This window comes from Lycorma delicatula, chromosome 4 (assembly GCF_047948215.1).
Source record: "Lycorma delicatula isolate Av1 chromosome 4, ASM4794821v1, whole genome shotgun sequence".
NCBI lineage: Eukaryota > Metazoa > Arthropoda > Insecta > Hemiptera > Fulgoridae > Lycorma > Lycorma delicatula.
In genome coordinates, this window is record NC_134458.1 from 129,654,770 (window position 1) to 129,674,200 (window position 19,431).

The window sequence follows — 19,431 nt, forward strand, 5'->3', positions numbered from 1 at the left end:
AAGTTTACAGTAATAAATAAATATCTGCGCGGTGGTCCGTGTGTTATAATATCAAGCAGCTGTTGGCTGAGTAGTAGTAGGAAATTTGGCTACATTTATTAAATGAAAAGCCTACTTGATAGTATATTTAATATGTCAACACAGAAGCGATTTGTTACTGTATAGCAAAATGAATGCTTCTTGAACGAACATTTATTTTCTGGCATATATCTAACAATAAATTGTATAATTATGAAGTTTACCGGCATACTTACAAAAATAAATAGTTTAACAAATTTAAATTTAATATTCAAAATAGCATTCTAAATAATATGTCTGTTCCTATTTTTAAATTACGTAAGCTGTTTGTTAAAATATATACTCAAGCAAACGCATTCACACAAACGTATTACAGGATAGATGAAACTTGCAGGTATATAAAAAACACGTGTTTACAGTTTCCCTCTAATTTGCTTCGTCTGTTTGTCCGCCGGTCTCATCCACTTCTCACTCATTCTCTCTCTACATGTACACACGTGTGTGATTGTATGTCACTGTGCATTTTGAGGTCAGATGCGAGAGAGCACCAATTAGTTTTCACCAATGATATAATTTATTCATTAATTTATTTATTGCCTCAGTATCTCTCTCTTTCTTTTCCCAGGAGAAAAGGTCATTTTAAATAATGCAATTGATCTCTGAATCTTCCTATTTTCCTCCATGATTTTTAGATACACAAATTCATCGTTTATTTTTGCATTTCCAAACATTTTTTTTATAACTTTCATTGTAGGTTTTTAATTTAATAACAAAGCATTTTTGTTTACGTTACTTCCAAAAATTTCTAGATTTAAGTTACATAACCTGTATGAATTTTTCCTCTTTAAATAAGGTAATAAAAATGCCTGCTGATAGATTCAAATAAATAGTAATGGTTAACGCAAAACCTTATTTTTTAAATATTTTATGACTAAAACAAATACATTAAGCGTATTTATTATAAATACGTATTTTTAACTTAAAATTCACCTACTTACCGTTTCTACTATGGAATTTCTAATTATTTCTAAAACGAATACTCTTAAAACGATGACATTTTTCTGATATTAGGCAAAAATGCTGAATATTTTTAACCAAACGCTGAAATTCGACACATTTCTTAATAATACATCATAAAAGAATAATGTATGTGTTCAAGTTATAAAATATTTCTGTTTTAGGAACACTGAAAAAACTTTACTAACAATAAATTAACGTAAACTTATAAAAATGAAAGTAACTTAGAAATAATAAATGATATATTTTTACTTTTTTCATTCCAATTCACAATTGATGGAGTAGTTAATCAACAAAAGTAAACCATTACGCTCAAATGGTAACAGGTTTATTATGCTTAACTAAAGTAAATTAGGGGCCAGATCATACAAAATCTTTACTCAAAAATAAATAAAATAATTCAATTAATTGAATCTCGAGGTTGACATTACTGTTCGATTCTTGGAATTAAAATAATTTCTACCGTACTACATAAATGTAAATGACATATTCCTAATCACTCAGTTAACCTCCAAGGCGAGTGTAGTCTTAGTGCTTTTCATACGGGTTTCTGGGTTTGAATCAAGATGAGACTTTACATTTATTGCATTTTACAAAATCTATCGTTCCTCACTAACTTATCTTCATTCAATACAGGTAATAATAGTAGATTATTAAACGAATGGATAAATAAATAAAATGTTTTTACATACCTGTATTAATTATTTTTACGGCTGGTAAAAATTATCAGCAGAAATTCATTTATTGAAAGAGTACTTGATCTGCATTGTATCGGATATTTACAGTAATAGGTGAAAACGAATAAAAAACGTGTTTGGCCTGTGGATTTAATAATAAAATAGACAAAATTGTAAAGATTTCATAAAAATCTTACTTCTAATAAGCTTCCATATATTTCAACATAATCAAATGTAGCAGAAAGTAACCAAATATTTTTTTCCATTCAAAAGATATACGTGATCTCAGCCACTAATGTTTTTCTTTACAATTAAAAAAAATTTCGGCACGCCGGATGGCGGAGATAGATTTCACCGGTGCTAAGTAGGGGATAAAAAATATTTCCACCTTAAAAGTAACAAAAACAGTAATTTTATGAATTGGATTGTATTTTTGTAAATTTGTTTTAATCAAAATAGAGAATCCAGAATTCGTATATGAAAATAAAAAAAAGGAGAAAAATGAAACTTTAGTCAATGTAAGTAAAATATAAAAGTGTATGAGCAATATATATATGCGTATATACATACACATCTGCTTACTCTTTAGAAGGTTAAGGTTCAAGACAGATTTTTTTCAGAAGAAAGAAAAAAGAAACTTATGAATAAAGAGGTATGATATTATCTTTCACATGCAAGTTGAATACATACTCGTATACCTTATATAATGTAAAAGATTAAAACAAAATTCTTTCCTTTTTAATTTTTTTGTTATTAATACTACCACGTTTGACTTTAGCTGATCCTTAAAAATTAAAATCCCTTTCGGCATGCCGGAAGGCGGAGGTAGATTTCACTGGTGCTAAGTAGGGGATAAAAAAAAAGTCCACCTTAAAGTTAAGAAAAACTTCAAATTTACTCAATACAATAGTTGCTTATGAAAAAAAGTTTCACATATTTAGCATACGACAAGCCCACCTTCTTACAATTCCAGCAAACGTTTGGTCATCCCTTGCCGTAAGGGTTGGTCATATCAAAAATGTTTCAGACAAATGTATTAGGTAATGTTTAGAGGAGTAACGACCACTTTAAACAAATTCCAAACTGTGCCAGTTAAGGGAGGTATGATTTTTTTTTGTCTTCGAAACCCCATTTTTTCCACCCATTAAGCCAATGGTTGGTGATATCAAAGAAATTTACTTAGATATGTTTTAGGCCCTTATCCAAAGAACAGTAGGAACTTTAAATGAATTCAATATTTTACTTAATAAGAAAGTTATAGCGATATTTTGTTTTCTCGAAAAAGCCCCCCATTTCCACCTCAATGGTCCGATTTTGGCCGTTAACGAACTCGAACGAGATTTTGGGCCGAGTTTTTTTTTAGAGAATAATTTGAAAGTGATTTGCGCAAAATTACCGCAGTTATCGTGTCCAGAAGAAACTGAAAAATATATATAAACTTTTGCGCTGACGGTAGTTTTGGGGTCTGGCGAACGTGGAACGCGAAATATGTCGATATTTTTCGGAAGATGAATCATGGTACACATTGCAATAGGTAGCTTTCTTATGTAATCTACCTAAAATACAACCCCACAGACATATATATGCTAACCTGATCTTTGCAGCTGCGTAAGGAAACAACATAAATTACATGAAAAATTAGTATAAAAATAATGGACCATAAAACTTATACCAATGTAAAATTCCGAACATAACATTCTGGAAAATATGGAAATATAAATTTTGTAAACAGGAATTGTACACAACGAAAATTTTGTACGGACAATCACACCCAATTAACATATTGCTTTTATTTTCCATTACAATACAATTCTGAATATGTAGACTAACGATTAGAACTTTTATCCATATTAAACTAACAAAAAATAAAAAAAATAAAGCGATAAAAAAATTCAACAATCATTTAAATGGTTTAGTTTTAATAAAAAATAAATTATTTAAATAGTTTTTCATAGTACAATTCTCTATTTTGGTGTTGTTTTAGCTGACTTTTATAAATTCTTGTAATGGTTTCTAGGTAGAGTATTTACAAAAGTTAAATTTGACTTTAAATCGATAGCAGAATATTTGAAACGATCGTTATCGTAGCGATACCATCAAATAAAAATATATGATATAACGAGGAGTGGTTGAAATGTAATGCACTGTCGCTCATAGTTCACAAATAAAAAGAGATAGTTAAATGAAAAAAAATATGTCATAAAAAACCATACATTTATTTTTCCATGTACTCATTATTTACAGCCAAACATTTCTCCCAACCATAAACCAGTTTTTTCATTCAACGCATTCCTTGATCCACGATCTCGTTGCATTCATCATTAAGTTCATCATCCGTAGTGAAATGACTACACTTAATATCCTTCTTAAATTGCTGAAAAAGTCGCCGGTGACCAACCCTTTCAAAAAATTCCTTAAGTTGTTGTTTTATTTTTTGTTCTTTTCTGTAAATTTTCGTGGTATTCACCATGAAAAGATGTTACGATAGCCCAGTTATGGAATAATGTGTCCAATTCATTGTTTCAATATGCTTAGGTTAGTAGCGTTGCGTTATGTGATGTGAAGGTAATTTTGAATCAATTCATCCATCTCCTTTTTGTACTTCACATCAGACACAGAAACAGGTCGAAAACTGTGAGATTCATTCTAAATAATAGTTTTAGCAGCTTTTGATGCGCGAAATTTTATTTTCATCTACTCAAAGTATTTCGATCAACAGTTTCATCAGCGTAAATCATTTTTAGACGATAATGAATTTCATTTTTTCCGGTGTTAAAATTCAATCATTGCACGTTGTTTTAGGCGCGTTGATGTAGAAAGCGTGAGCTATTCTTTAACAATGATGATTGATAGAAAATGAGAGGGAATGGCTCTACGAGTTTTGGATTGTTAACAGTTGAGGAAAAACTGCAAGGTAGCCGGACCTGTCGCTTTGTGCGACATTTTATTCTCCGATTACATTCTAGTTTGTAGTGTATTTCAGCCTCTACTGGTACATTATTAAACAAATAAGTAACAATGAATTTCTTATTAAAAAATTAACACAGAAATTTCTTTAAAATAAATAGCACACTTACCTTTGGATGTGCTCGTCTTGGGAAGGCAACTTTAGGATCGATCTGAAAAAAAAAAACAGAAATTTATTTATAAATGTCATTATTAATACTAACCAAATATATATATTAAAATAATCAAAAGTTTATACAAATTTAATATTTTTTAATAGGAAATACTGTCAATTATATCTGAAAATTTAACAGAAGCTTTGTTATTTCATTTTACGTGACATTGACAGCAACTTTTACCAGTGTCACTGTTTATGACTACAAACGTTTACAAGTTATTTAAAAAAACGTTTGACGTCAAGTAAAAAAGTAAATAAAAACAATCCATCGGTTGTATACTTTAAATGTAATTCGGTTGTTCGTATGAATGAATAAAATTCATTCAAAATTTATTTCTATTTTTCAGATTCTCATTTAATAAATGCTATTTAACGCCCATAAAAGTCATCATCAATGCATGATTTACTGTTACTCTGATTATTAATTTTTAAAATTATGAATACATAAAAAATATGACAGGGAGGTGTCACCTGACAACCGTGTTTATTCAAAATTATATTAAATAATTCTGTTGAAAAAATTTAAAAAAGATTGTAAAAGATTTATTTGATATAAAATTAAAAAAAAAAAATTAATTTATAAAAGTCAGAATCAAGTCGGTCAACTGTCAAAAATGTATATTTTGGTAATTTACTCTAAAAAATGTTATTTGCAATATTAAATTTGTTTATTTCAAATCGTAAAAACCAATATTAACAGAAGTAAACATTAAACGATAAATATTAACCGTATTTAAGATGAAACGTACCAGTAATAACTACAACTTAATAAATATGCAAATCTGGTATGGATTCGTCAAACTAAAACTCATAAATAAATCAATAAGCAAAATATAAATTATTAGGAGAAAAAAAATTTGTTTAAATAGAAATAAAATTTACCGATGATTTTAGACTTTAATAATTGCAGAGATAAATTTCGAATTCAATATAATTTTTTACAAATTTTATAAGTTTTTTTAGACCTCACTTTTATAATTAATATTTTTAAAGTTTAAACCACTCTAATATATATACAACTTTTAAGAATCATTAAATGCACCGGTACAAGTGAAATCCACAAAAAATGATAATGTTTCTTACGTAAAAATTATTAAAAAAATAATAAAAAGTAAAATAACTTATTTTTATTATTTTGGTATCTAAATTTAAATTATTTTACAACAATTAATAACATTAATAAATAAACTAGTCGGCATTCCGTGAATTATTTAAATTAATTGAATCTTCCATCATCAAGACTGTATCATATTGTATTACTGCCAAATAGTCTATGTTTCTAGTCTGACAAATATTTTAGGAACATCTAATGAATAAACGGGTAGGTAAAGAAGGATATTTTAACCGACCAACAGAATAAGGTCAATCCATACCAATGTTCAACTATTACGTTACATCGGTCGCTAGTGTGAGGTTACCGCAACGCAGTTAAATTCAATATACCTGTATCCGAGTACGCACTCATTAGTGAACTGACAATTGTTAATGACAATTGATGAGGTCTGAGGACACAACTGAGGTCAGAATCGCTGAATTTGCACACGTTGCTGTTACGTTAAAACCGATGTTCGTGTTCTCCTCCGTACCACCAAACCAACATAGAGCTGACACATCTAACGTAAGTAAAGCTTAAATAAACAATAAACATTTTTAAAAAGTACTAACAAAATTCTTATAAGTAGGATTAACACAATTAGTAATTTGAATGAAATGGAGTAAAAAAAGAAGATAAAATATTTCAAAATACTAAATAATATTAAGAAAATTATTTTCATTTGCGTTTTTTTTTTTTTTAAATACACTGAACTAAATATTTCGTGAGCATGTTTTATCATTGAAGAATTCGGGAAAAAAAAGAAATTAAGAAAATATTTTCTTAAAATTTCGTATTAAATATCTTTATTATATTTATTCTATAGATATAATTATTAAAGTTTAAAAGCAATAGTATTAAAATAGTAACTACTATATGTTCCAGTAATACGTTTATTTATAACCAGATAACTCAACAACGTTTGAACCGATTTTCATGAAACAGGTATCAAATAGTTCGACTCAATCATTACATGAAACTGGAGAAATATAATATAGTTAAATAAAAAATTTTGGCTAAACGTACACTCCATTTTAACAAAACGGGTTAAAATTCATCAAGTACATTATGAAGTAAACATTTTGAATATTAAATTATTAATAAAAGAAACATAATTATACGGTTTCATTACAAAATTCACCATGAAAGATAGTAGTAAAAAATTTTAATTTATCTTCTTTTAAATAAATAATCATGATAAAATTATTTTTAACTATTATTATGAATTTACCACAGTCATACAAACAGAATATAAAATAAAAAATTATAAAATACCGATCATGAAAATAAAACCATTATTCAGTCATATGGTTTTTAGATAAAGTTTTTATTGAATAAAAATAAATGAAAAACGTTAAAAAGATATACAGAATGAAAGAATGTAAAATATTAACAAATTTATTAAAATAAATGATAATAAAATCATTAATTATATCAATAAATATGTAAAGTTAATACAGATAAGTAATTTAAGGTATATAAAAATGCTGGCAAAGAATTGCATGACATTCCCGGCTAGGCCGGTCAAGTTGTAATAACTAAAATACGATTTAAGCATTAAAATTCCCAAATTTCGAATAAATAGATTTTTGAATTTACAGGATTCCTTACTGTGTGGGGAAATTTATGGAAAATATATTTGTAAAGAAGTAATCCCTAAAAAAAAAAAAAAATAAAGAAAAGTGTTTAAAAATTTTGAAAAATTAAAGTATAACTTTTATGAAATTAATCAAAAAAACTGCTACTTATTTTGTATCCAAAGTATAAAACAGACGCCAAAGTTACTTCAATTTTAACAGCCCTTTAGGTAGTGAAGAGAAAACAATTTTAATAAAAATTAAAAGAGTTGGAGCAAAAAAATACAAAAAAAAAAACAGAATACAAATTTTTAGAGGTGGGGAATAAATTTAAAGAAATGTTTTCCAAAAATATTCATCTATTTTTAATATCTATTTTTAACATCTATCTATTTTTAATATTTAAGTTTAACAATAAGCTTTTGTTATGAACAAAAGGAAATTCTCAAAAACTTTTCTGCATTTTAGGTCCGCGGATTATATTTGAAAAAATTGTAGACATTTCTTGATAACCCAAAATATGAAGTATAAACTTTGAAAAATATTTTAACTGAAGAGAGATAGACCAAAAGAACAAAAAGCATATATTTCAATTTTAAGAGGTGGAAGTTAATTTTTTGGAATCTTGTTTGTATTATTTATAAGTGCACTCAATATAAAAACTTTGCTTTAATAAATTTTTTTCTAAAATTCCTCTGAAGAAAATATAAAATTGGTATTTTAGAGGAATTATCCCCCCTAACGATTCTTTAAAAAAAATTAATATCATCAATTCCCACATATAGAAATATTTGAATAAATTTTGAAGAAATTCGGTTTCCTGAAGATACAATTTTTTCTCGAAATGCGTCAAAGACGAAAAGAACAATTTTACAGAATGATTTAATATTATATATTCATAAATTCTACGAATATATTTTAAACACTAAGGAGACCGTTAAACATTAATGATAATTATAAATTAATAACCATAAAAAAAAAATTTGTTTTTATATTTCGTGACTTGTTAACGAATAAATATAATGTATTGTATCAAACAAACTGAATCATACTGTGGGAATGTATTCCCTAATGCAATAGGTAACAAGAATATATATCAACCGACGTGCAATGATAACAACATGCAATATCCCTGATTTAGTTTGTAACAATCCTCCAAATCCTCAGAGTCGGTAAACCATGTATTTGTGAGCTTATTAGTTCCCCGTAATATCTCACTGCTTGACTATATATAGATACACTGCAAATAGCCATCCGTCAAAATGTAGTTACAATTTCTGCGAATCACCACTGTACATTTGGCAAAAGCGGAACAGGCTTCAGCTCAAGTGTATTCTGTTACGGGAGCTAACCTAGACAGAATTGTAAATATCATTATGTGTAAATAATAGTCAGAGATTGCAACATTAAACAATTGATTGTACTATGAATAGCAATACGAAAATGTAAAGCTATGAATAATTTTAATAAAAACATGTACTATTCAGCAGTTTTAGTAAATTACCTGAAAAGTTTACATTATTTCTATACCAATTGAACCAAAATCATTAAGTATAATTTCTACAGTTTTATAAAATAATACTGTTGTACTTAATAGCTTACGATTAATATAAATATTATATAGGAATATAAAAATTATAAAAAATAAAAATAGGAATATAAAAATAGTAAGAGAAAAGATTATGGAAGTGCAAGAATTTTATTATTTGGGAAGTAAAATTACGAAAGATGGACGAAGCAGGAGCGATATAAAATGCCGAACAGCAGAGGCGAAACGAGCCTTCCGTCATTAATATAATTTGTTTACATCAAAAATTAATTTAAACGTCGAACATTTTTGAAAGTACATGTTTGGAGTGTAGCTTTATATGGAAGTGAAACTTGGACGATCGGATTACCTGAGAAGAAAATATTGGAAGCTTTTGAAATGTGGTCCTACAGGAGAATGTTAAAAATCAGATGGGTACATAAAGCGACAAATGAAGAGGTGTTGCGGCAAATTGATCAAGAAAGAAGCATTTGGAAAAATATAGGCTACATATTAAGGCATCCTGGAATGGTTGCTTTAATATTGGAGGGACAGGCAGAGGGGAAAAATTGTGCAGGCAGGCAACGTTTGAATATGTAAAACAAATTGTTAGGGATGTAGGATGCAGGGGGTATACCGAAATGAAACGACTGGCACTAGATAGGGAATCTTGGAGAGCTCCATCAAACCAGTCAAATGACTGAAGGAAAAAAAATATACTTTATCTCGCTTCAGTTTATTTTTAATAAAACGTTTTGGTTTATCCATCAGGAAATCAATTACATTTATCAATCATGTCGAGATTTTAACAACTTGATCTGAACAACATTAAGTGTTTATTTTACTTATTTTAAATGGTTAATGTAGTTTCTAATTATCACGTCAATTGTCATTTGGTTTTAATATACAAATGTGTTATAGATTTGTGTTAATAAATACGATAAAAATTAAAGTTAATAAGCTCGTTAGGTTTATAATTTCTGAATCTTCAAACCACTTGATTTCAAACGGACTCAAACTAATTAATTAGTATTTATGACACGGTGTCTCTTCGAGTGAATACAACTTTTCAAACATGCGTTATTTATGTATCCTTCAACTGAAAAGTTAGGTTAAATTGAAAAACATTTTTAGATTCATGTTTATACTAATATCAAATTGGCAGAGTTAAGCACTTCAGTAAATTAAATATTTAATGTTTAAAATAATGTAAAATATTTTAACTTAAAAAAAAAATTTGTAGGTAACAAGAGTTTTTGCACAGATGAAATTTTCTTTTTTCTGATTGTCCTGTCAACACGCTTTTATTCTGTTATATTAATTGAGCTTATATTACTTTACAATTTCGTTTTTATTTATTTATAATTTTTACATTTTCAAGGTTTACAGAAATTAGTGATTGAATAAAGTACAGCCTGTGATTAAAAATGGACAATGACGGGAAAGATTTTTATATTAAAATTGTATTACTACAAAAAAGTAACCATGAAAACCTTTGATGACAATTCTCTTTAAATTCCTTATCTTTCATTTACTAATTTACCCACTTATTCATCCAAAACATAACTGACATAATTAAAAATTATAGGTAAAAATTAATACAAATATACGGATTAAATTTTCCATTTTTTTTAATCCGTGTTTATACCCAACATAAATAATTTAATTTTTATGTTTTATAATACATGGTCTCGAGAAAAAAATACAGATATACCAAAGTTAAGAGGTGAAGAATTTAAAGATTTCCACCAAATTTTCAAAGGATCTCTGATCACTATTATTATTCTTATACTTCTGTTATTAGCATAGTTTCTACTATCTTTCTTTTTAATTACGAAACCTGTATTGCTTACTTTATATTTCTGGATGCAAAGACGGATACAATTTTTTTTTAACATACTAGGTATATAAATAAAAGTTGTGAAGAACGATTGCGTAGTTTTACAAATACAAACTGATATGGTCACCACATGACTTCCTTATACAACTATTAAATATATATATATACACATTTTTAAAAGTACAAAAAATGTTATTTCACTAATAACTTGTGATTTTTTAATTTTTTTGTTATTGTTATTATTGAATTATTATTTATTGTAAACTTTTTTTACAATCTGAAGTTAATAATTATTAATAAATCAAAATATTTAAATTAAAAAAAAAAAAGTTAAAAAAAGGAGATGAAGTCTGATTTGAACCGATTTGCGTTTACCGTATAAAATCGAAATATTTCATTAATTAAAATTTTATTTGGCTATAATTCTGGAACCAATAAAAATAAGTACCACTTATGATATATCATTTAAAGCTCTCAATGAGGGCTTTTACTGCAGTTAAGCAAAAGACCAAATTCCAAAATTCCTGGATTTTGTGCTTTTTTGGACATTTTTTATTAGGACTACTGAAATAAAAAAGAAAGGTGCACAACTAAATGTTACAACAGTTCTAAATCCAAAATTTCAACATTGTATGGCTAATCGTTTTTTATTTATGCGAGATACATATGTACGTACAGATGTTACGCCGAAACTAGTCAAAATGGATTCAGGGATGGTCAAAATGTATATTTCCGTTGAAATCTGAAAATTTTCGCGGTCACAATACGTCCTTTACTTCGCACAAGGAAGTAAAAAATTTCAAAAAAGTTCACTTCTATTATAATTAATGAATTCAGTGTCAAAGACAAATTTCTAATAAATTCTATAATATCAAGCTACAAGACTGACTGAAATAATCTAAAATAGTTTGCACAAAAGGCAGGAAGGGGAAGAAATTACCTCACCTAACTGTGAGTTTATAAGAATACATTCATAGAACAAGAATGTATTAATACGGATAGACTAATCTCTGTTGCCATGGTGACGGAGATATAATGAAGTAAAACGATTAATTTTTGTTTTTTAATGAATATCTTTAATATCTTAGCCCCAATGGGGCTAGGGCTCCGATTTTTGGCTTAAAACGTTCCCTTGGATAACAAAATATATCCTGAAAATTTCAAAGCAATCAGTCGATTGGTTCTGGCATGATGCTATTGCAAACTTTTTCATTTATATATATATATATTATTAAAAAAGCTTTAGTAAACAGATCGCATCGTAATACTGCCGGTACTAAAAGTTGCTTTGCAGAATAAGTTTGATGAGAAGAGGGAGAATCATTATACGCTCAAGTCTTAACCCCTAAGACCAACGATACAAGCAAAGCAAACTGGCAGTGTTACACCGTAGTAATACAACATGTAAGTAAAATAAAGCGGCAGAATATAGCCCACAAGGAATTTCTACTCATGATTTACAATGTAGCTTTTATGGCAAGTAATTTTACAAACCTGAATAAGGTGGGATTATACTGGCCCACCCAATGTAAGGCTACAACAACCTTTCTGATCCGTCTCTTCCTGCACATTAACCATAACTGCTTACTTAATAACCCTGTCTAATTATCTTTTAAGGCTTTATTATTTATTATAATAACTATTAAACCGTATAGTTATTCATGACATAAATATTTTGAATTAAAAGTTTTAAAAAATATATATGGTAATATATAACAAGTACACCTGAAATTTGTTCTTTTTTTGCAGAGTAGATACGTATAAATAGTAACAGGTAATAAAGAAATAGAACATATTTCCACTAATAATAATATTTTTTTATTTCTATTTTCACTTAAAACAAACAAATTGCTTAAAGCTATTTATTTAAATATTTTATAAACTAGTTAAAAAATTACGTAAAAATAAATCATACATAAAAGTAGAAAAAAAAATGCATAGTAAACTTTAATAAACCCAGGTCTAGTTGTTAATACATATCATCCTCTGAAGTATTATCTAAACGGTAGTTACCGGAGGCTAAACAGGAAAAAGAAAGGTCTAGTTGTTAAACCCACCGGGTTGGTCTAGTGGTGAACGCGTCTTCCCAAATCAGCTGATTTGGAAGCCAAGAGTTCCAGCGTTCAAATCCTAGTAAAGCCAGTTATTTTTACATGGATTTGAATACTAGATCGTAGATACCGGTGTTCTTTGGTGGTTGGATTTCAATTAACCACACATCTCAGGATTGGTCGAACTGAGAATATACAAGACTACACTTCATTTACACTCATACATTTCATCCTCATTCATCCTCTGAAGTATTATCCAAACGGTAGTTACCGGAGGCTAAACAGGAAAAAAAGAAGAAGGTCTAGTGGTTAACTCGACATCTTAAACCAGTTGTTAAACAGCCGATTTTCTAAGTCGAAGGGTCTGAGGTTCAATTCCTAGTAAATGTTAGTTGTTTTTATACGGATCTGCATACCAAACAGCGGGTACCGGTGTAATTTCGTGGTTGGGGTTCAGTAAACCACATGTCTCAGGAATGGTCGGCCTGAGTCTGTAAAAGATTACACCTTATTTACATAAATCATCCTCATCTCATTTGGCCATGGGGGTTGCTTATTGTTCGCAGATTGTTGTTGAACAGATTGCAATGTACAAATCAGGAAAATGTAGAATAAAACAAAAATAAAATATATTACTTTTACAGATAGGCATAATTTTAAGATAGAAATTATTCCGCTCTATACCAAAATATTTTAAGGAACTGAAAGGAATAGAAGAGATAAAATTGGGAGAAGTAAGGATTCGTTGTATTATTCTCCCAAACACTTCACACAACTGAAACAAATAAAAACGTTCACTCTTAAGGACAGATTGCTCATTAATTTTTGTCAAGTCTAATTTAATAAATTTAGACTAATTTCCCGTGAATTTTCTGGAAAATTTCTATTTCTTTATCTAAATAATTGAGCGAATAATAAGACTATAGTCGAAAAAAACAAAACAGAATTACAAAAATAGACTAAAATTCCATTTTATCTGGAATATCAAAACTAAAATAAAAATGCTGGAAGAATTATTCTAAACCGTTTTGCAAGGATCCACTACTACGGAGTGAACCCGGCTCAGTCTGAATCCGGATGAAGCGTGGTGATGAAGACAGCAAGAGTGAAGAAAAGCTTTGCCAATTAACCATGCTCCTTTTCTAACTTTTACAATTAGGTCACTGCCAACACATGCGACTCCCTCTGGCGAGGGAAGTGCATCCTCCAACAATTAAGGTCCCCAAGAAGCGCATTCCTGCTAGACCGGAAGGCGTTAGCATTGAAAGGACTTCAGGGGACGGACTGAAGGGGAATCACGCCAAGAGAACGAAGCACATATGCGACGCTAGTCTCCCAAGGACTGCCGGTAAATCTTTTCAATCTGGTCTACAGAATCAGAATGCAATACACAACTCCGTCCATAAATAAATTTAAAAAAAATTAAATATAACCGCCAAATAAATAATTACTCGCCCGATAAAAATAATGACACAGTAGCAAGGGATTTTTGTCCAGGCTCTGCGATTATCAGGGAGATACATAAATCTCCCGCTATCCTTGCGTTCCGTTCCAAGCAGAGGTATACAACATTAATGGTTATAGTATCAAATAATTATAATACATACAAAAATATATTATTAGAAAAATCCTAAATGAAAGTAAGTAGTTTAAATGTCTACTGAAATTGAAAAAAATGTATTAAAATATAGGAAATTTCCTAAAAGGTTCACAGAATTTTTGAAGTTAGTTTCTATTGCCAGCCGTTACACAATAGCTTCTTAAATTTATTTTTTTCATAAGTTTTTTTTTTTTAAATAACGTTTCATGGTTTATTAAGTTTAATTGTATTTTATTTTTCATTCTAAAAGTAAAAAGAACTGAAATTCTTACACGGAAGACAAAATCTTAATTATTCTTCCACTGAAGCTACGGCGTAAGAAGAATCTTTTTTTGTACTTTGTGCCCTTTTTCTCAATACAGATGCAAAACCTAATTGAACAGTAAATATATAAACCGATTATTACCAACAGAAAAACCAATATTTCTCCATCTGTTAAAGAATTTTGTAAATATTCTGGGGAAACTGATTTTCAGTGCATCATGTATTTCTTGTTTTCAGTTAATTCTAAATATTTTACGTCTAATTTCAATAAAAATCTTTGAAACTCTATCATTTTTTTAAAGATATTAAAAGAGATAAAGTTTTAACTAATACAATAAACAGCGCAAAAAAGTCCTAATTAGACGATTTCTTATTAAGTTAAAACTTAATTTAATTGAATTTATCTGTTTTTCAAAATAAACGTAAAATAATGAAACTATTTTTAATATTTGTGACAATTACATAAATTAGTAAATATGAGATGAAAATTAAACAAGTAATTCTACTTTTGCTAACTTTAAGAGTAAAATGTAGTAACCCTTTTTTTAAGTGATATGTTATGTTAGTACGTAAACTACCTTCCAGTAAATTTATTAATTTAAAGATATTAGTATACGTCTCTGATTGGCTGAAATCCAAAATGAATTTAGTGCAGCTACAATGTAGCGTTGTTTTTTAATAATGCATGTACTGTTAATGTAAACTATTTGTGTATAATTTCATAAAGAAGTATTTTTACGTGGAGATAAACCATTAAAAATGAGATGTAAATGTTATAGGTTCCTACATCCTATAAACAACTCGCAACAAAAAGCCATAACTGACTGTCAGTCAGTCTTGTAGTAAGATATTGGTTTTTAATTATGGTATAAAGAAAATCAATTGTAACGCTTTGGGCGTTAATAACTAAAAATAAAAACTAGTTTATTTAAATTTTATTACCACGTATTTATTATACTATGTATTTAATATATATTACTGGGGTCAATGTACCTGAGTGGAAGGTTTGTAAAGTGAAAACGAATTAATAAAATGATACAAAAGAAAAGTTTTAAAAATTGTTATTTTTTACTACTAGATTCGAAAATGTTGGAGAAATCATAAACCCTTCATGTAATTTGAATAAACAGAATCATTTTTTCAATAAAAAAAATCATTCATTTTAAGTTCAAAGTTAATTAATTTTAATCATTCATTTAAAGTTAATTTTATACAATTATAATAAATATTTATATTTTTTAATGAATTACGATTGCTATTTTGAATGGAAGAAATTAAAAAAATCCCACTGAAAAACATAAAACCAATAAAAAATTACCTAAGATTTTTTTTTTGTCGGGGAGTGGGTACAATTACAATAAAATTTATTGTAATAGTATTAAATGTTTAAATAAACTAAAAAAGAAATTGATTTATTTCAAAAATCGATATTTTTTAAATTTATCGTCTCCTAATTTAGATGGGCTAAATTGTCGTCATAGTAATTTTTTTTATCACTTGCACTACTACTATGCATAGGAAAACAAAAAAATATTCGGTTAAAAGTATCTTATAAATATAAGTTAGCTTTTTTGATTTTTGGGGAAGGGAGAGAAAATTTAGAGGCAAATTTCTTTTTATAATGATAAATAATTTATTTTTACAATGGTTAAAAGAAATTTAAAAAGAAACGTAAAATGTAACGTTTTTTAATGCGAACTATTTGTGTCATCACATATTGTTAGTGCGCATATTAAGTTCAGTACTTATGTACTGAACTTAATATGAAGTGGGGTTATGTGAAAATTGACCCCAAAAAAACTATTTTCCCCACCTACTGGAGATATTGACTCAACATTTTACAAAAACGTTGCCTCACTTATACGAGTATCTCTGTCAAATTTCATCAAAATCGGCTCATCCAGACATTACCCCTTCACTACTTCTATTTTGTTTTTTGGTGTCCCTGGGTGAAAATACATCGAGAAATTAAAAAAACCCCATACCCCATTTTTGATTGATTATCATACTACCCTTCTAGCAGCACAGTTCTAGAGCTACGATGCCGAGAAAGTAAAAAGGTTTTTTATAATATATAAAACAAGTATTTAAAATCTATCGAAAAAAATCACTATGGTTACTAAATATAATAATAGAATATTAATATTGTACAGTATTATTTCTGGTATAACATCTGACTTTTTTTTATATCGGTGCATAGAACTGAAATCAAAGATTATAAAACAGGTGTGCAAAGCAAAAATAAATTTTGAAAATACAAAACTTCTTGGCATATTTGTGGTACGACCATATGGTCGTCTGCCAAGACAGATGTTCAAAAAATTAAAAATTGTTCGTTACATTTAAAAAAATAAATAAACAAAGGAGACAGTAGCTAGCCTTGGACGAGGCTAACTACATCAGACCGATGTACTGATAAACGGTTCTGAGTAATGTCGGTGTACGAAAAGAAACATGTTAATTTGTTAACTAGATTTACGGTCTATAAATTTTATGGAAATCTGCAGAATGTGGTTTTCAGTTGTTGAACGTCAAGTATGAAAGTGATGCGAGATTATTTTAGCCAGCTCATGTCGCTACTTTAATTCACGCTGAGATAACCCTTTGTATAAAAAAGAAAAAATATTTCGTGAACAAATAATTTTTTCATCACATCTTTCTACAAACAAGTTGGTGATTCTATTGTTGTTAGTAAACCCATACGGTAATAGACTCGCACGCTGAAATTGGCTCCTATATTTACAGAACACTGATTATCTTTATACAGACAATCTTAATTTTACCAAAACAGTACTTTCCATTTAATTTGTTTTTTAAATAATTTCCAATCAGTAAACAAGCATTCTAGTGTAGCTAATCTCCCGAGATGTAAGTGTGCGGTAATTTCTTTTTTAAATATTAAAATAATTTTTTAAAATAATAAAATAATTACGGTATATATTTTTTCAGTAAACATATTCCTTCACAATATGTTTATTAACACCTCATTAATTTCCAAAACGGAACCTTTCTTAATTAAATTGAAGACGATATACAAAGTGATTCATGAAGGTTGTAACTGAAGGATGTAATTTTTAGGACATATTCTACTGATGAAAATAAAGAAGGAAGTCATAAAATCGTAGATTCGAAAACGCTCCGTTACCGAGTGTCATCTGGGAAAAGATTTCACTCTGATTTTTGCGCCTTTGTTAAATTAAGCCAGTCTGTAATTCTTGGGATCCAAATTAAGGAGTAAATATATGAAACCTGATACAAAAAATTGGTCCCAGAAACTGTAATTTAAGTAGTTTTTGAGAAATCTGAGGTAAAAGACGAAAGATTGGAGTCAAAAAACACATTATGGTTGGAATAAAATAACTTTGTTAAATGGGTAAAACACATAAAAGTTTTAAATAAAAATTGTAAAGAATTTGATTTGATAAAACGGTATGAACAAAGTCGACAAAAATTTATACCATTCTACACGTTTCCGAACTTATGATTATGTGAACTTTCTGTTTAAATTCACTAAAAGAACATGTCCTAAACGTTTGTTTCATTCTTCGCGAATTATCCTGCATTATACATTTATTTCAGAAGAATATAATACAGTGAATTCTATAGTTAAAACTGCCTAATGCATAAAATGTTTAAGTTTTTGCAACATATCAAATCCTTACATCTTTTACATATAATTATAATTACGATAAATAAAATAAGAAATATAAAATTTACTTATAATGAACAGTGTAAAACAAGAAGCATCTTCTATTTTCCTTCATTTTATAAATGTACATTCTTTAATAAAAGGATTACTGATTTTAATAAAATATCCTTTTGTTTATCTTCTTTTTTCAGAGAAATTTATTACATGCAGCTTTTACAAACAGTTTTTGATGCTCAAAGTTTAAAGTTAAATTAACGGTACTTTTATACGCTTGATTAATCTTTACACATTCGTTTAAAGCAGCATTACTCTCTGAAATAGTAGATTCAAAATATATTTTTTTCCCCAGCAAATAATACTGGTGAGTTAAAAAATGCAAAACAAAATGTCTTTAAAAATCATGTTTGTGTAGGTTTGCATGTTTATTATTAAAAAATCTGGTCCTTCTGAAGCGAAATATTATAACATTGAAATATACGTGACGAAGAATGGCAATAATTTTTTTTTTAATTTATTTTATTTCAAAGGAAAAAAAACATTTTGTTACAAACTTACGCTCATAAAATAAATTAAAACTTTACAATATTAATTAATTAAACAAAGATACAGTTGAAGCTAGCAGAAGAAAATCTTGAACGCTGGCATTTACTGATAACGATTCAAATATTTCCTTTTTTTTATCTAAAGCGAGTATTTATAACATAAAAATTCTTCTAAAGAAGCTCAATATATAAAAATAACGTTTAAAAATACCACGCAAAAACCTAATTACAAATCTTTGTAGAAATTCCTATCTTTATTTGAGAAGTTTTGAAATCGACTCTGACATGTTACGATTCATTAATAGGATAAAGGAGGCTGACTTTTTCCGAACTTACAAGACTTTATTACAGCGTTTATTGTCCTATGATTTTTCATTTTCTGCGTTGATGAGAATTTTTTTCCCAACTCTCAAGATGATAGATCGTTATTTATTATCGAATATATATACGC

General features: G+C 28.2%; 1 protein-coding gene across 1 annotated transcript in view; it reads right to left on the reverse strand.

The window, feature by feature from the left end:
* The window catches only part of Rbp6 (RNA-binding protein 6), a 967,859-nt gene that overhangs the window by 740,534 nt on the left and 207,894 nt on the right, over nt 1–19,431 (reverse strand). Inside the window, exon 3 of the mRNA XM_075364169.1 lies at nt 4,790–4,831. Coding sequence (XP_075220284.1) covers nt 4,790–4,831 — 42 coding nt within the window. The remainder of the gene's footprint in view (nt 1–4,789; nt 4,832–19,431) is intronic.